Here is a 19,249-nt window from a genome sequence, read left to right as displayed (position 1 = left end):
CTGTCTGCCAGCCCCTCTTGGCTCATAAATAATTCCTTCCTGCACCACTTCAAACCTGGATCAAATGAGACTTTGCGAATATATCTCGGCAGTTGTTTTAACCCTCTTGGTTTAGAAGTAGGGAGGAGGATTTTTATATATTAGGACAAGACACATAATCACTAGTAAGCTGTCAGTCATCTGAAAGTATGTGAAATGAGTGCCAGGCACTTTGCTGAGATCATCTTGAAATTCTGCTCCATCCCACAAGACTGCCTCCTCCGCCTGGTGAAGGAAGTAGTTCAAAATAAAATAAAATAAAAAAAAAAAAAAGCTAAGAGATATCTTCTAATATTTTTTTAAGTCAGCCTGCATTAGTTCTGTCATCCTCTTCATAACTCTCACATCCATATGTTCCTAGTCTTTTGTGCCAGCTTCTCGGCCTTCATAACTTCTCTTTTTTCTTCTTTACATTTTGCTGCAAGCAAGCTTCCCAGGTCTCCTCACTTTTCCTGTCCTGCTCTGCTTTAGTTCTCACTCCGGCTTGTTCCACTCACTCTCTTTCTTCCTCTGACTCTCTGTCCTTATTCTTTGTGGGCTTTTTTTTTTAACTTCTCTGCCTTTCATCACCCCTGTCACTGTGTCTCATTCTCCCCGTCCTCTTTTAGCCCCCCGCCCCTTCCTTTTTCACTTTTGTTTTTCAAATTCAGTGACTCATCCCAGCGTAGTCAATCTCTATGGGCTCAAAATGTGGTCATAAATATTTTGTACTTGTAAATCAGGATTTGTATGTGTAAAAAAGATTTGTGTGTGCGTAAAAAAGATTTGTGTGTGCGTAAAAAAGATTTGTGTGTGCGTAAAAAAGATTTGTGTGTGGACTCAGCCAAAAAAATCCCCTGCAAGTTACAAGTACGAATTCTGACCCTATTTTTCTTCCTTTCATCTGATTGGTCAATGTCATGTCAATCACAAATGTAACTGTATTACCTTTCAAGGACCTGCAGTTCAAAAAAGTGCCCCTCCGACAGCCAAACCCATCTGTTCTCTGATTGGATTGTTACATTTGTGATTGACATGACATTGACCAATCAGATGAAAGGAAGAAAAATAGGGTCAAAATTCGTACTTGTAACTTGCAGGGTTTTTTTTGGCTAAGTCCACACACAAATCTTTTTTTACGCACACACAAATCTTTTTTACACACACACACACACACACACACACACACACACACACACACACACACACGAATTCTGTTTACACATACAAAACTGATTTACAAGTACAAAATATTTATGACCACATTTTGAGCCCATAAATCTCTACCATCTTCTCACATCCGCTCATTTATGATTGTTCTTCTGTCTTCATTTGTTCATTCTGCTCCAGGATTTTTCCCGTTTTTATGCTTCTCCCTCACTTCTTCCTCATGTTCCCAAGGCATAGATCTATACCCACAATTCTCTCATCATTTTCCACACATCTCTATCACAGTTCTTTGTGTTCCCCCCTCCCGACACACGTATATCCCACCCTTTTCTCCCTACATATCGCTGGGGAAAAGGGTTATTGAAATGAGGCGCTGGGTAGAACAAAGTTTTTATTCCTTTTCCCCCCTCTTCCCTTCTCAGCTTTTGATATAGCCACTCCACTATGTAGTGATGTTGCAACAAAGTGCCTGTGTGCTTCTATCAGCACTGTGGGGGAAGGCATTATAAGTGTGTCTGTAGAGTGGGGGTTTGGTGGATGTAAGATGTGAAAGTTGGACTGAAAGGAAAAGGCAAGAGGGCGGCACTGGTGGGAAAGGCTAGGGTTGATGGAGAGAGTACCAAGAGGGGATAGAAAGGCAGCTTGTCCCCAGAGCAACCAGCAACTGCCAGCCGACCTCACGTGCCTCAGCCACCACACCACCACTCATGCCCCGCTGCTCCCTTTGGATGCGAGCTGCAGAAAAGCTGGAAGCCACGGACTAAAAGCAGCAGGTCCGGCCTGCTGCGATTTAATATTAGAGGTACAGAGAGGGGGGAAAAAAGCAAGTGGGAACACTGCCACTACTGCAGATATAGAGGGGTTCCCAAGTGGTGAATTTACCGTGAAGTCCTGTGTCATGTGTATTCTGTTTTTCCTTTTCTTTTTTTTTTTTTAACAACTTCTATTAGACTGTGCATATTTAAAACCTCTCAGCTCATTGTAAACTCAGGCTAAAATATATCTTTTGGAACAAACATAAAAAAAAATCAATAATACAAAAATCTACATGAAAAAAAGCTGCTTTAGATATTTTTTTCTGTCCTTAAAGAGACTCTAGTGTATAAACAGCAGCATGTTTGCTTTTTATTCAACTTTTTTAAAGCTTTTTGGTTCCTTTAAAAACAATCCAGGTAATTTTCAATCTATCATATTACTCGTGAAGTAGCATCTTTTTTCCCTTTTTTGTGTTGGCGGTAATCTCATAATAGATGACATGCTAGCAAGTTTCAAAATGTGCTGATATGAAAAGCAAAACTGTAGTTTCCCATGCCTTTCATATATATTATACATATCTGAGTTGATCTATTTTCTATATAAGGTCTGGTGTACTCTAAAGGGAAAGTATAACCTTTTTTGTTTCATGAGTGCTCACCGGGTGTGATCTGGATCATGATATGACCATCACAGTCACCAAATATTCATCCATTAAAGTCATTTAGGGGTGATATAATAGCACTACCCACACTACCCATCACCAAATTGCCAACAGAGAATATAATTTAGTCTCTCATAGAGGCTTACTGTAGCCCTGACAGCTCATTAGGATACTTGATGATGGCATTATATTTAATTTGTCATAATCTATAATTATGAGCACTGGAGATAAATCTTAATAACAACTTTGACATGTTTTGGTGTCAAAGTACAAGTTGCATCAGCGGTGATTCTACAGCTTTTGTGTATGTAATTATCATATGAGCTGTTTTCTAAAGATTCAAATGTTAATAGCAGCTACAGTTCCAAAGCCCAGCAGCCCAGAGCTCCGGTGGGCAGAGTACTGAGGTCATACTCAAACAAATAATTCATTTTGTCTGTATGCTATTGTCGTAGTCTGCCAGGATCAGCGCTTGCTGCGTCTAGGGTGCGGGTGTTTGATGTCTATAATGTATGTTTTTACACCCACCATGAGAATTAGTCTGCCTTGGCAATATTGTATGAATAGGGAGGAGTGAATTGAATTATTGTGGCAGTTGTGTGGGAGAGCACTGGTGGGATTGGGGGGGCTAAGAGCAAAGCAGTACCTCACGGCGGCCTCTGCCGCTCTGACAGAGAGAGAAAAGAGCGAGATAAAACGAGGGTTTGTGGGAACAAAAAAACGGGAGACATGAAAGAAGAGCAGGAGCAGGAGAGAGGCACCGTAACAAAGGATGGGAAAGCCTGATGTCGAGACCTCTGTCCGATCAGAGACATCGACGCTGAATGAAAGACTCACGGCGCCCATTCACCTGCTGTTCTCACCTCCATTCTGTGGGTTTCATTGCCACGTAAATAAAAGCGAGCAAACTCAATAGTTACTGATTGATCTGTGGCCAGCGATAGAAATTAGAGACAAAGTGTTTATTCTCTCAACGTCTAACTTTTTCTACTTCTGCTTCATTCTCACAAAAGAGATCAAGGCAACCGGGAGGTCACAGAACTTTTTCAACTCCCAAAGCAGCTGAGAGATCCCAAATAAGTGGAAGTAAAAGACTAATAGGTTTCACCTAGGTGCCTCTGACTGTAGATTTTCCAGTGGAACTGCTTCTTGTCCAGCAGCAGACAGCTGGTTGTACTGGCCAGCTCCCATAGTGGAATTATATTAATGTGGAAAAGGCACACATGTTTGCCCCACCCCCCAAAAAAAGAAGTGAACACTTAAAATGTCTTTTTCTCCAGTCTCATATTTATAAATTTCATTTTCTCCCTGAGGGCAGAAGTCACAATGTAGATATACTTGGGTAGTTGCGTAAGTGAATAGTTATGGTTGGAATAAAATTGTTTCTGCACCCATCAGGTTGACAGATGGTTTTGTGTCCGAGGAGGAGTTCTCATCGTTTGTTCCGTTTTCAAGCTGTGCTCTTTTTGTCAGATGTACAGCAGTGACAGCACTCTCTCTTTGTCCTTTCTTACTGGAAGCGAGGACAAGGATACTTAAAAAAAAAAGAAAGGAATAAAAACAGCTGGGTTGGTTATTGCTCTTTCTGTCCATTTTTCTGTCTCGCTACATCCTTTAAACTCCTCTCTCTTGTCACTGTTGGCCTTTCTTGTTTACTTTGTCTCTGTCCTAGCGTTTTTTTTGTGGGTGTGCATTTACACCAACAATGGAAAGATTCCCCAAAGATGCCGTTAAAGTAAAAGTGCTGTTTCCTTTTACGTTTGCAGCAGAATAAATGCAGTTGTGAACAAAACATGAATTTACTGTTATTTTGAGATCGGTGTAGATTTAAAACTAGGTTTCGTCAATGACGGTAACACAAAAAAAAGTGTATTTTCTTTTCTCGTCACGACCGTGTGCTTCTTTTCCCCCGACTGTTATTGACTTCTAACCGTTTTGAAAATAAATCCCTTAACTTTGTCACCTCAGTTAATCTGAATGTTTTCCATTCCTCATTATTAGGAACTTTGGCCATATTTATTGAACATCCATCAGCATTGCAGTCCTGTGAAAGTTTTCACTGGACTCTATGCAGTCTTTTTCAGCCACTCTGTTGTAGATTTACTCCTGTGCTTATGATCATTGTCCTGTTGCATGACTCGGGATCGGCCAAGCTTTTGGTGTCATGCATGTGGCCTCTTTCACTCTTAAATACTTTGGTAGGAGTTCATTATCATGGCGCCGTGTTTTATGGTCAAACATCTCCACTTTTATTTGTCTAAAGGACATTTTTCCAGTCTTGTGGTTTGTTCAGATGAAACTTTGCAAATCTAATCTGTGCGTCATGCTCTAGAGAGATAACGCGTTTTCCTAGAAACCCTTCCAGATGAGCCATACTTGTCTTTTTCTCATATTGTGGTGACTGCTCCACAATAGCAAAATGCCACAACCTGTGCTCTTTATAGAGGCAGCCGCATGTGGTGATGATCAATAAACCAGGTTCATCTGATTATCACACTTGGTTGCTACTTGCACTTGTAATTCCTTTGGAAGTCATAAGAGTTTAGGTTCCCTGAGTGTGTTTGAATATAGACTTGTTTTTTCTTTCTTTATTTATTTAGTTTTGGGGTTTTTTTGTAAGGTGCAGTAAAAATATTGTGATCAATCGCTGGGCTCTTCAAAATACTTCAGCAGTTGCACATGTTCCAGTTGTTGTAGATTACATTTTTAGCTTAGTCAACCAGTAACCAGTATTGAAAGAAAATATGTTCCTCCAGCAATGTAAGCACAAGAACTAGGCACCGTGTAACGCAATTATGAGTTGCACCATCATAACTGTGTTACGACTGTTTTATGGCCTGGAGAGAAAATGCCGAACATTTCAACACAGACTTCATTCAAGATATCAGAAAGCCAAACAAATAACCAGTTTAATCCAATGAAAAACCTTTGATTAGTCGTAACTTAATGGTGTAAGTTTAACATAGATGACTAATTTGTTGCCCTATCTTTGTTTCTCTCTGTCTCCAGAGTCCATGTGAGGAGGACAGATAAAGTGGGGACTGAGGCAGCCTTCCACCCCATAGAGGAGTACATGCTGCATGTGGAGGAGCAGTTCCAACATCTGGCCAGGCGTGTTCATGTCGACAAGAAACGGGTTTACCTAGCTACCGATGACCCATCTTTGCTGCAAGAAGCTAAGACCAAGTCAGTGTCTAGGAGTGTGTGTGTGTGTGTGTGTGTAATCTGTAAGAGTGTTTATGTCCGACTGATGCGTACGTGACAGCGTGTTTTTGTATCTGCCCGTGTTCATTTTGTTTCCTTAGTGTGTATTTGAAGTATTTATTTGTGTTTCCGTGTACATATCACTTTCAGGTACCCAGACTATGAGTTCATTAGCGATAACTCCATCTCGTGGTCGGCCGGCCTCCACAACCGCTACACCGAGAACTCGCTTAGAGGAGTCATTCTTGACATCCACTTCCTCTCCCAAACCGACTTCTTGGTCTGCACTTTCTCTTCACAGGTCAGTTCACGCTTTCCAGCACGAAACGGTGTCTTTGATATGTTTTCACATGAAACTGAAGGTCAGGATGGATTTGATGTTGGGATGAAAGCAGCTCGGAGTAACTCGGAGAGCTGACTGGAATGTTGATGCTTTCAGACACGGAGAAAGCAAATATAGTTGATGTGGAGTAAAAATAAACCTTGTAATCTGTCAGGATGTGCTGTTAACTATATTTCAAGTATTCTCAAGCTTACGCATAAAGGTTCTTTTCATAACCTGCGTAAAAGCTGCTTTATTGATGAGACCTGCAGCCTTTCTGTTGTCAGCATCCTATATTTCGCCTTTGTAGTGTGCTCGCACACTCTGAGGTGTAGTTTAGCTTTGGCCAAAACAATAACGAGGCATGGACGACACTTTCCCCGCACTATTATGTTGCCTGTAATTTGTTTTGTACACTAACTAAAAAAGTGTTTATACTATATACTCAAGTATAAGTATATTGATAGTGAATTTGATTTGGCTGGCTTATAGCCAGCGCCTTACTTTGTTCTTGGCTAGTGCTGGAATAGTGAAATATATGAAATCAGCACCACTTAGCTCAGGGGTGTCAAACTCAGTCACAGAAAATTAATACCTGGATCCAACTCAAACAGCCACACTGTGTTGATATTTATTGAGAAACATACTTGACTTTATTGTGTTTTTTCAGCTGTTCTATGACAATCTTCTCCCAAGACTTCTTAGAATTCAGATTTAAGATCTAAACCGATCTGAGAGAGCAAACAAACAGATGAGATCACATTAAAAATAAAAGATACATAAGTGACATTAGTTTTTGTGTCTTACTTTCTTTAAAGTCTGAGTCATTTCTAATGAAATCATTTTCTCACAGCTTGTAGGCGGAGCTGGGGCATCGTTTTGGCGATAAAACGTGGGAACTGCGCAGCGCCCACGTAGCCATAGTTTGTCTTGAGTGTTTCACTAAACTGGAGTTTGATCAGTTTGATTTAAATGTTTGTAGGTGCTCTTTCCAGAATGACTTACTGAGAAAGTGAAACTTAATTTTCTGGGCAAATCTCCACGTGCAACTCTTCATGTACTATGCATGCTCAGTTTTTTTTCAGCAAAACGTCCACTTGTAGCAAATGTAGCAGTAGTTTTGTCATTGATTGGCAGCACGCAGGAAGAAACCAGCGTTTCCCGCTTTTCCCACATTTTAAGAGCTCCGACTGCAGCGTACATGTCTATACTCACACGGTCCCGCTCCCGAAGCCGGAGGTTTAGCGCTTTGAGATGTTTCATTATGTTGCACAGAAACCCCAACTCACACTGCCACTTTTCATGTCAGAGCTCTGTGGCGTCTCTCCCCTTGCTTTCCATGTACTGACAAATTTCCTCAGACAACTCAAAACATCTGTTCAGCACTTTCCATCGGCTTAGCCATCGCACCTCAGTGTGACGGGGCTTCGCGTTGGGAACTCATCTCCTCCAGAGGTGATGGAACCTTTGGCTCATGTAAAGTAAACTGTGGGTGTTGCTGTGCTCATTACATGTTTAGTTTTTAAGAGTTTTACCACACAAACCTTCCTGGTGTGTGACGCAGTGTGCAGTTTTTCTTTCAGCATGCTCACACTGCTGCTCTTCTCTCTGCACATAGCGGGCACTCCTTTCTGCTTAAGCTTCACCTCAAAAACTTGCTTGCTTTTTGACTCTGACACATGACATTGCGCACTTTAACCATATTTTGGTTCAAAAACTCAACTTCAGTAAATGCTGCGATGTAGTTATTTCTTCCACCACAGTAAATCTGCCTTTTATAGCAGCTTTACTTTGAGATTTGTTTTTTGTCTGCTGTGACACCAGACTATTTTTTTCTTTTTCTTTTTTTTGTTTTTAACTCTTCTACCTTCTGGAGTTTCTGCTGTATGTGCACATCCCAGTGCTTGTTTTGGTGCTTCGTTTGCTCATGTCGTCTGATGGTATTTTCTTTCATTTTTCCACATGAGCTCCACACATAAAGGATAAACCTGTTTGTCTTATGTTATTGAGCAGATGCTCTTCCTCCCACCTGTATTTAAAGTCCGGCTTTTGTTCGTTCATTTCTTTAACTCAAAACGACTGGACGATCACAGGACTCTGAGTATGTCAATCAAGAGTCAGGAGGCCATAATTAACATGCCAACATAGCAGCTATCGCAATACAGCCTGGGTGTAGTCCAACTGGTGTGCTTGTGCATGAGAGACGTATTATAGCTGGCACTTTATATAATTTAAAGGACCACAGGCCTTGCATTTAGCATGTGGGATTTAGCATTTAGCATACTACATACCATATTATGATGATAGCGTTAGCTTTCACCATGTAGCATTTACCCTCTGACTGGATTTTTTTACTTCATGCTTGCATTGCATGACGTTTTCTAGCATATTGGGGATTGTGCACCTCAATATGAACCCACCAGTCACTAGGGAAGATCATGTATTTCCAGACTAACTGACAAATGTATCCTAGAGGATCTTGGCTGTCACTCGGTGAAGCCGGTCATATTATGGTTGTTTAGTTTACATGGAAGCCACTGACCTATTTGCAAACACTTGCTAACTACCCGCCTTTTGACTTTAAACAGTGTAACACAAACCAAAAATGTAGCCAGCACATTTTAAAAGGCAAAACTTTTATTTTGAAGGGGAATTTTTCTCCATCTCTGGTTTGGATCATGCTTATCACAGTTTCACCGGTGTGTTTGTAGAGAAGTCTGCTTTTTTTCATTCAAACTACAGGCGAGCGTGCGAATCTGCTAGCAAGCAAAGCAATCACGAGGAGGTTTGTGCCAACATGTCAGGGAATACACATTTTTCCATAGCAACCAGTGGTTTCTAGGGAGTTGCTGACTGGTCTCTAGGTCTGTGTAATAGAGGCTTTACCAGGTGATTTCCTAGCATAATACTTGCAAACCAGACTGAGAATTCACATTTTTCTGTCATGTAGTGACAGTAATAGAAGGATGGTCGTGGTCCGGGAGTCTATAGTGATTAATGGACTCCAAATCAACAAGCTGTCGTTAGCTAGCATTGCTCACTATTGACACCATTGCAGAGCTGAAGAGCCACGGCACTCTGGAGCAAGCATTAAATTCCTGTTCTTTGCTTATCCACAAATGAATGCTCCTTACACTGAGATCAGTCCAAAGTCGGTGAGAGGCACCTGAGAGAGTCGGTACACATTCATAAATGTGCTGTAGGAATAAAAAGTCAAATCTATGTGAGGAAGCTGTCGAATTTATCAGTGTGAACCACTTTGATAATCAGTCATATCACCAAGACGGCTTTAGATCTTGAGCATGTATGGATGTTTCTATAAAAATAACACCTGGCTGTGCTTCTGTTTCAGGTCTGCCGCGTGGCTTATGAGATTATGCAGACACTGCATCCAGACGCCTCCTCCTTCTTCTACTCTCTGGATGACATCTACTACTTCGGAGGTCAAAACGCCCACAATCAGATTGCCGTCTACCCCCACCAGCCCCGCAATAGCGAGGACATTCCCCTGGAGCCCGGCGACGTGATCGGCGTGGCCGGGAACCACTGGGACGGCTACTCCAAAGGCATCAACCGCAAACTGGGCCGCACCGGCCTCTACCCTTCCTACAAGGTCAGAGAGAAAATCGAGACCGTGAAGTACCCGACGTACCCCGAGGCAGACAAACTGCTCAACTCTCAAAATAAGTAAAAGAAGAAATGATCGAAAAAAATTAAGAGGAGTGAGGAAAAAAAACATGTAGTCTCCGATTCCAGAGAAGGAGGCTGCTTTTGTACAGAAGAGAGAGGCGTACTTAGTGCGCTAAGCTGAGAAGAAAAGAGGAAGCCTGTACCCAGGGGTGATAGGAATGCGAATGCACTCTGTGTGTTAATGCGTGAGCGTGAATGTGTGTGTATGTGGGAGAGAACGCGTGTGCGCACTTGTGTAAATGCCTGTGCATATGTCAGGTCATGGAAGACTTGCACCCTACCACTACTCCCCCGCCTGACGTTCTGATATCGGGTCCGTAGACATTTAGACGTGAACATTGATTTTAAATAAAGCAAGAAAACAATTAAAAATCTACACAACCGACCGAGCTGTCTCTCTCCCGAGACGGCGCCGGGACTACTGTAGAGTGAGCTTCGAATCAATGACTGAGGAGAAAAAAAATGACAAACTGGAAAATAAGTGTTTTGATTTTTTTTTTTTTTATTTAATTATTTTCAGTGGTTTTGATTCTAATCTTGCCTTTTTTTGTTGTTCGTTTTCTCTTGTTTTTGTTTACTGAATGTACTGGACCCTCTTCTCGCCACGCTCACCGCACCTACACCCCCCTCGATCCCCTTCCTCCTTACCCCTCTTACTGTGCTTCCTCCATCTCGTCTCTTCACGTGCAATTAATTTTACAATACCACGTTGTGCTTTTATCAAGTGTCTTTTTAAGGTCTTAATTTTGTATGTATGGGGCTTGTGCATTGTATACTGTACTGTGTCCGTGTGTGTGTTGAAAGAGAGGATGAATGGGTGCGATCAAAGTGTGCCTGTGTGTGCTGTTTAAATCTAAGGGGCCATGTCATGACCAGGTGCCTGGTTACTGGTGAGCAGTTTTTTTTGTTGTTTTTTTTATTTCTTCCTTCCCCGAATGAATGTTTGTGCAGTTGAGACTGGCAGCGACAGTGGGGACTGTCCTCATCCCCTCAGAACAACGGGGAACGCCAGTCACTCCGCCGGTAACGAACAATGGTAAGATTATGTGGAGTGTGGTGAACTCACAGTGCACGCGCACGGACACCCACGCAGACACAAGAGCCGTCCCGGGGCTCACCAAACGAAGCACTCCACTGAGATAATGTCCTTTTCGGCATCTTTGCTGTTTCTTCTGTCCATCTGTTTTTCTTTTTGTTTGTTGTTTGTTTTTTAAAATTTTAACATTGCTATTTTAAAATAAATGAGGAAAATATGCCTATGTTGAAAATAATAATCATATCAAAATTCCCCATCATGAAGGCTTTTTTGTTTTTCATAACTTATGTTCTTGGGCATTGTCTTTGATAACCACAGATCGAATAAACTTGAGAAACCAACACTGCATTTTTTTCCCCTCTGGTCTGGTCTGGTTCTGTTCACCATCTGCTCCTCCGTCTCTTAACTCTCAACAAGCGCTTCACTCAATCAGGCTAAACATGCTTCAGCTACACTGCACTCATTACAAGCTGAGAATCGAGGCTTCATATTCTCAAGGGCATCCATCCATTTTTCAAGAGCATAACTCATCGCCCGAAGTTGATCTTTCAGTATCTCCGTTAAAAAAATTAAAAAAAACAGGAGAACCTTGACTCTTATCGGCGCAACTTGTGCTGAACATTGGGGGGGTCAAGATCGCTGTAAATAAATAAATAAATCTGGGTAAATTCCCAGATGATTAAACATGCATCTATTTTGCTGGTAATACCTGAAATTAGTAAAGAAAATCAACAGCCTATTTATGCAAGATGATTCATAATTTTATTGAGGGGGTTATATTGGTTCGGTCTGATTATTGGGGGGGTCATAACCCCTCTAACCCCCCTGGAAGTTACGCCCCTGCCGACTCTCAAAGTCAGCGGTCCCCAACCCCCGGGCCTCGTACCGGTCCGTGAGTCATTTGGTACCGGGCCGCGAGAGTTGAGGCTCAGGTGTGAAATGTATGGTTTTCAGGGTTTTTATTGGTTTTCAGCGTTATTTTGTTATCGTTTTTATCGTTAACTCGGTTTTCTTGGGTCTTTTCACGTGTGTTATAAATAAATCTTCTTTTTTTCGGTACTGGTACTAGTTTTATTTTGTTGTATTTATCCGCGACACCTTAAAGGCCGGTCCGTGAAAATATTGTCGGGCATAAACCGATCCGTGGCGCAAAAAAGGTTGGGGACCGCTGCTCAAAGTGATATCATTTTGGAACCCTCAGATTAGAGCCAACTCCTAACTTCAAAAGCAGCAGTAGTTTGTTTTATAAATCATTCAGCAAGAGAGTGAATTTATCTGAGTCATTTCAAAGCAGGAACTCTTTAAATTTGTCTTTTGATTTACATTTCAAACTGAACACCAAGATCACTACCTTCACAACTGAGACATTGCCATCCTTCATTTAAATATAGCTTGTGACAGCTACATGACATTTCTGCCCCAAATGCCAAACAGGTTTCCCTGTGGGCTCACAATGTGGGTACGTCAGCGAGGCATTCATAAACTTCCTGCTCTTGTCTGCTGTCCTATTTCCTACTTCCTGCGTGTCTAAATCGTTTATGATCTTGTTCTCTGTGTCTTATTTATGGGCTGTCTTGTTACTTTCTTACTCAGGGGGCTCTGGGAGTTTCATTACAGATCCCTCTTTAATTTTGACGCTGATCTGCATGCTTCATTGGACACCCATAAGGAAAGCCGTGGTACTGGTAGAGATGATGAGCTTTTTGGTACGATTGAGGGAGAAAAATAGTTTTATTGCTTCTTTTTTTTCCCCTCCCCCTCCAACGCTTGACAACAATCCACAACCAATTTAGCCCACGTCGACAAAGCGTTCACAATGCACATGCAGTGTGCAGCAGTTCATTGAACATCTCTTTTTCACTGGAAAAAGAGTCCCTCGTGGGCTTTATATAAACGCAGCTAACTGGAGGGCACTTTAATTAAAATACACTCGTTGCTGTCACAGTGGCCTGTAACAGTTGTTTAAGAGAGACGTTAGTTCAGTTAATAATTCTGTTAATTGGCCACCGCTCCTGATAGAAAGTGTTCAGATTTTGCAGCAGGCAGCTTTCTTTCTCTGCACTTCTGGTGTAATTGTTGCACGGCTCTTTGAAAACACCGCAAGGCCATTTGTGGACCCCCCACATGCAGTTGTGTGTTAAAAGGGAAATTTTTGCAACTGATTACCTCACTCAGTTCCAAATGCATGCGTTTTCTCCACAGTTCCAGCATTTTTTTCAGTTCTCCCTTAGACTAATAGAGCAATATTCACACAAACATAGATTTAAAAGACAAACTTCCTGCCAGTCATAAAAAGACCCCCTATCAATGTGATTACACTGCAACAGATAAAAACCAGAAGCATAGAAAACTGTCCTCACTGACAGCAATTCTGGGTCTATGAGACCAGAGTTATGAACAAAACGCTAACCAGAGCATCCTAATATGTAAGTTTGTAGGTGACTGCATGTACAGTTCACCATAGAAAGAGTTCATGATGTTAAGGTATAGCTCATGGTAATCACAGTTGCTGTCAAAGCATACAAACGCCAGATAGAACTTAAATATCTAAAGTTCATAACAATTCAACCATACCTGGATATTTCACTTTCGGCATGAAAACGTGAGCACCTAAGTTGGTGGAGGTCAATGCCTGCAAATGGAATAACATTTTTTTTCTGTATATTTCTGTCTGGACCAAAGAAATTGATAAATCAGTCCAAAATTATTTAATTCTATTTATAGAGAGATAAAACCGAAGCCTCTAAACCGTTCAGTTACACTAGTGTAAAAATAGGTTGTCGGGCTTCTTTAGGAATAACTGGTGATTGCCTGCTCATTCAAGTTGGTTGCCCAGAGGCTGAGGTTGTTGCACACTCCGCTACTGGTTGCAAGGCAATTGCACAGTTCACCTGGTGTGAGGTGACCCGTCTTCAAACCTTTAAACTGACTCCAGTCTCTCTTAGACAAACTGACAAAGGTTTGCAAATAATTACCATCTAATTCATATATGTATTTTATTGCCATTATTATTGCCAAGCACCTATGTCATTTTACAGTTAAATTGCTGGTCTGCAGCAGCTACAGGTTTATTAATTGGATGGTTTATCGACCCCACAAGGAAATTGTGTTACAACAGCAGGACGACGAATTAAATGGTATTAGTACAGGCTTTATACTGTGAGAGTGGTTTAAAAGTAAGTAGTTAATGTGAATTTCTGTGTATATAGAAGCTAACAGATATTCAATTTTTGCCAGTTTTATAATTGCCAACTTGACCTGATTCAACCGCAGACTGATAGCAGTCGGCCTTGGTGCTTTTTCCCATTTTTATGTCTTCTTGACGCACCAAAATCATTCTGTCTTTGAAGCAGCCATTTCAAAATTAAAAAGATTGCAAGTTCATTGCACACGGTTTCAAGAATTTCATCCTTGCCTCGGTCTCCACTCATCATTTTCTCTTGTGTGACTTTAGCACAAGAGGAAGAGACCATCAACAGAACGAGGCTCAGGAAGGGGAAACCATCTGCCGCAACTTGTTGGGCTGGCGAGAGGAACAAGATGACAGAAGAAGAAGAAAAGACTATAAAGAGAATAGACTTCAGAGAATAGGCAAGCATGATCCTTGCCATGCATAAAATCAAGAGGCTAGTGTGTCGAGCATTTAAATCAGACAAGCTCGGACTGGGAAAGCTTCATTTTGGCTCTTGCTGATCTGATTTCAAGGACTTCGCATTGCCCTCTTTCTTACAGTTAAATGACCTGAAGGTGACGATTACTTCAGAGCCAATCTGGTGACTGATAACTCTTGTGATTGTTGTTTCAAAAATGTGAGCCTACCTTTTAAGTTTGTGGGAACAGACTGGGATTTCAATGTGGCCGTGTAACTGATGGAATTCATATTATAGATAAGTGGTTTCCCCATCGCCTTGTGGAATTCTAATCTTGTAAAGGGCAGCTGAATTAATTCTGACTGACTCATGAAAAAAGGGAGAGGGAACGGAAATGATTATTGTAGTCCAGGCTGGCTCCAATCAGTACTCTGTTGGCACAGCAGTGACAAGTGAAGTCTGCCCCACGGTAGCTGGCCAACATCAAAGCTGAGGGGAGGAACTCCAACTAGAAATGGTCAGGTTTTTACAGGGCGAAGACTGTAGGTGACAATCTTTCCCATCATCACTTTAAATCAACTCAGCAATTAGCATGGGTTTGGATTTTATTAGCTCTGTTTTTTTATTTGTTTTTTAACCCAGCTGTTATCTCGCGTCACTATGAAGCTCATTCTATAAAGCTGTTTTTTGGCACGGAGCGGGCTCAGCTAAAGTGGTTAAGAAACACATCATGGCTCAGAGGCACAAAAGCATTTTATTTGGCACATGTGCTGCACTTCGCTATGATCCCTGCTGTGAATGCACTAAATCAGTAGTTTTAATGGAGTGCTGACTCACCGGAGACTATATTATTTGGAAAATAAAAACCACCGCAAACCCTGGCATCTTATTTATATTTATATACAGCACAAATTATAGGTTTTCTTATTTTTTTAAAAATTGTTCTTACAAGATCAGTTTAGCAGGTTCGCTCTCCTTCTGAGGCTGATGTTAGGATAGTAAGAAAGAAATTTGAAAGGATTTATTACTTTGCTTCACTGCTTTAGTTGTGAGAAACGCTATCCTTAGACCAGGACAGTCTCAAAAGTTCGACATATTTGTTTTACGTGTTGTTAAGTGAGGCTGTTTTGACATTAACTGATCAGGAATATTGCCTGAATCCACTCCCTAGCGTTGGTGGAGAAAGAAATTAACAGCAGTTGTTGTCGTTGAGTTGGATGGATGCGATGTGAGCTGATGAGCTCACCGGATGCCGGTTCTGAGGAAAACTGAAGATGAATGAGGCAGAGAAGAGTTTCATCAATCTGACACTGAAATGATAGCTGACAGCAGCAGAGAAAGGAATAGTCTTTTAAAGATTTGATTGATTACTCTTAAGTCTCTTCTTGGCCGGGCTTCCCCACCATTACCACCACCACCAAACTGTGCACAGCCTGAAGTCCTCCGACAGGAACCTGCTGGCTGGTTCCCTGTCTGGCTTTAAGACTAAAGTGAGCCAGGTCTTTGACTGATCTGACAGAGGAGCTCGGGCTCATCAAAGCGCCGTTCTTTTAAGTTATCTTTTAAAACTCATTTTTATCCCTTTTCTTATGAGTGACATTTTAATATTTTTTCATTTATTTTTTTTCCTCCCTGTATCGCTGTGCTTGTTTGCTCTGAGGGGTATAAAGCGCTGCATAACCCTGAATTCAAAGGTACTATATGAATAAACGTTATTGTTACTATTATTAAAATAAATGGCTCAGAGACAAAGGCAGTGGCAAAATCCATTTGGTTTAACTGAAAGAAACTGTGTTCAGGCTTTTCAGGAGATGACTTGGAAGCAGGTGTAAATCCATAATGTGAGCATCAGGATTCCTGATTGTGATGCATTGTGCAAGGACAAATATATATCTATTGATATGTATTACATTTTCCATTAAGTCACTGGTAGTTGCTGACAATCTTCAACTTTACATATGGTACACTAAATTTGGTGATACTAGATTTAAAGTACTATACCTGTAAACCTCCATTTCGTATTGAGAGCGGTGTGCTGATTTTTAGTTGAAAATAAAAGCAGAACACTGTTCACAGCAAGTTGTTTCACAAAGAGCACAGCTGGTTTGAGAGCTGGGTTATGCCACAGATAATTGAGCTGCAGTCGCTCGACTCTGTTTCTTCCTTCGTTGTAAACCAGACAAAGCTCTTTGTTATACCAGCCAGATGAAGACCGAGTGTGTTATTAGCAATGATGTCATAATAATGCAGGATAATGATGGCTGTGGATCTAATATTGTTATTATTGTGTACAATGGTGTTTTAAAGGATAATTGTGGTTTGCTTCAGCTTCGGTCTTACGATAGTTTAATAGTTTTGATCGTTAACTTCATCGGCGGATTGTTGTAGGTTTAGCTGGGAATGTGTGAAACTCCCTCTGATAGTAAAACACAAGTAAACCCTATCATTACAGAGCTCAGCCTTCAAAATGCTTTGTTTAAGGCTGTTTTTTTTTTTCCACTCTTGGCTCTGGTATTAGTGAGAATAGATATCCTGAATGTGGTCTTTTCAGCCATAGCTCTCTCCATCATCCACACCTCCCTTCTGCTCAAACTTTGGGCCAGATTTACTAACACACCCCTCCAGGGCAAACTGGGTTTTGGGGGTACAAAAAGTACTGCCTGTATTTTCAAATAGAGCGCAGTGACAAGATTGCGTGGAGGAGGAGGGAAAACTGTAACTGACCCTGTTGCATATGCATTTCTGGGAGTTCCTTTCTCAAGGTGTAAAATATAGGCAGGAGAGTATTTAAATCAGTCAAAGAAAGCAGATGGACTTCTTTTGTTTCATCCGAGAGGCTTCTTCAGTTCTTCAATTACTTAAAATAGGTTACATAATATGGTGAGGTAATGTGTCACAGTGGTTTCACCAGAAACCTCTGGTAGTAATGACCCACACCTTGGCTCATATGATGAGGCACATGATTAATAGTGGGTCAACAACCCTCTTAGGGGGCAACCCTCACTAGGGTTTAAATACCTGGGACTCTCCATCATTTGATTTTTAGAACAGAAGATGAGAGATGACACGTCTTCACGAAACAAAAGAAGTCCAGTGCGTTTGATACAGTGGTAGCTGCAGAGATTTAAGAGCACATGCTAGAAGAGTGAAACATTTCTCCACTTGTGTCAATTTATTTGTGGTGCTGGATTAAAACATGATTTTTAAAAAAATCTAAAAAAAAAAAGTCTTATTTTTTGTGCTTGCTATTGAAATGAACTGACTGCACCTGTGTTTCGAAAACACTCCCACTTTTGTAAATTACCCGTAAAACTAATCATGCCTGTTAGTGCTGTTTTGAGATTGCCCACGGATGCTATTGTGCCCCGTTTTGTAAATCTGGCCCTTTGTCTTTATGAAGGGCAATCAATCTGAAAAAAGTAGGGTTAGGGAAGAGAGGGGTAGCTGTAGCTAACATAACGGATTTCATGTACAGGGTGATTTCATATGAGAGGAATCATGCAATGCTACCCTAGCAGGTCAACAAGAAAAATACGGGGCTTGTGTTGAGCATAGCAAGTCTACTTTAAAGCAAAGAGTGAAACTAAATTCTCTGCTCCAAATTCAATTCAATTCAATTCAATTTTATTTATATAGCGCCAAATCACAACAAAAGTCGCCTCAAGGCGCTTCATAGATACAGAGAAAAACCCAACAATCATATGACCCCCTATGAGCAAGCACTTTGGCGACAGTGGGAAGGAAAAACTCCCTTTTAACAGGAAGAAACCTCCGGCAGAACCAGGCTCAGGGAGGGGCGGCCATCTGCTGCCATCAAATGTGCTTAACTGACTACAAACAGCTGTTAACATGAAATGTTAACCATCCATCCATCAATCATCTGCTTATCCTATTCAGAGGAGGGAGATTGAATATCTTGGGCAAAGGATCATGTTGCATATGCAGAAGCCAAAGAAGGATGCATTTAAGGAGGACGTGCAGGGAAGTGGTGTGAAAGAGAAGGATGCAGAGGATAGAGTGAGGTGCAGGCACACTATTCTTTGAGACAACACCTAAAGGGAGCAGCCAAAAGAAGGACATGATCCACTTTGCAGTGTGAAGCCCATCCCAGCTGTATAGGGCAAGAGGCAGGGTACTCCCAGACAGGTTATCACAGGACAGTTCAGCAGTGTTAGAAAAAAATGTAATGCTTTCGTTAATGTTTAGATTAAAAAAAAAAAACCAAAAAAAAAAACTTAGGCCTACATAAAACCACAGAGAATGTCATACAAGAAAACACTATGATGAGAATTTTAATTGACCTGTTGCTTCGGAATCAATTTGTTTGCAGCAACTTGAAATTAGTAGAACGTCTGTGCTGCACTTTTCCTCATTGCTCCCTGTTACACATCCAACAGCAACTTATACATGTTTAATCACAGGGCCATCAAGGTAATCTAGCAGCACCACCTTTCAGCATTTTTCATTAAAATGTTTGTTTGTTTGTTTGTTTTTTAGTAACTAACAGATGTGGAATAGGAAAAACAAGGCTCTGCTTTAGGTTTTGTTTAATTTTTATTCCGATCTTTTGCTCTTCCTTTTCTCTCATTCTTTAGCATTTGAACTCCGTGTCAGCGCTTGCTTTCTTATCTGAGAGGAGGATAAATAGAGAGAGATCGGCCCTGAACTAAAACTTACTAAAGCGATGCATGTGAACACAAAAAACAGCCTAATGAAAGATCCTTTATCTTTCAGTAATAACACACTCTGTAATTAACTGCCATGGCCGCTGTGCCTGGATTAGAGTGGTCAATGTCTTGGCT

The 19,249-nt window shown here is 41.2% G+C and overlaps 1 protein-coding gene across 2 annotated transcripts in view; it reads left to right on the top strand.

The window, feature by feature from the left end:
- fut8b (fucosyltransferase 8b (alpha (1,6) fucosyltransferase)) overlaps positions 1-11,205 on the top strand; it is a 95,089-nt gene extending 83,884 nt beyond the window's left edge. For both annotated transcript variants that reach the window (XM_084952109.1, XM_084952110.1), the window contains exons 8-10: positions 5,615-5,791; positions 5,960-6,110; positions 9,484-11,205. In XM_084952109.1, the coding sequence (XP_084808235.1) occupies positions 5,615-5,791; positions 5,960-6,110; positions 9,484-9,822 (667 nt within the window). In that variant the 3' untranslated portion in view covers positions 9,823-11,205. The remainder of the gene's footprint in view (positions 1-5,614; positions 5,792-5,959; positions 6,111-9,483) is intronic.
- The last annotated feature ends 8,044 nt before the right edge of the window (positions 11,206-19,249 follow it).

Source organism: Perissodus microlepis, chromosome 15 (assembly GCF_051167445.1).
Source record: "Perissodus microlepis isolate ML-2025 ecotype Zambia chromosome 15, ASM5116744v1, whole genome shotgun sequence".
In the NCBI taxonomy this organism is placed as follows: Eukaryota; Metazoa; Chordata; class Actinopteri; order Cichliformes; family Cichlidae; genus Perissodus; species Perissodus microlepis.
This window is presented reverse-complemented; position numbering and strand designations above follow the sequence as displayed.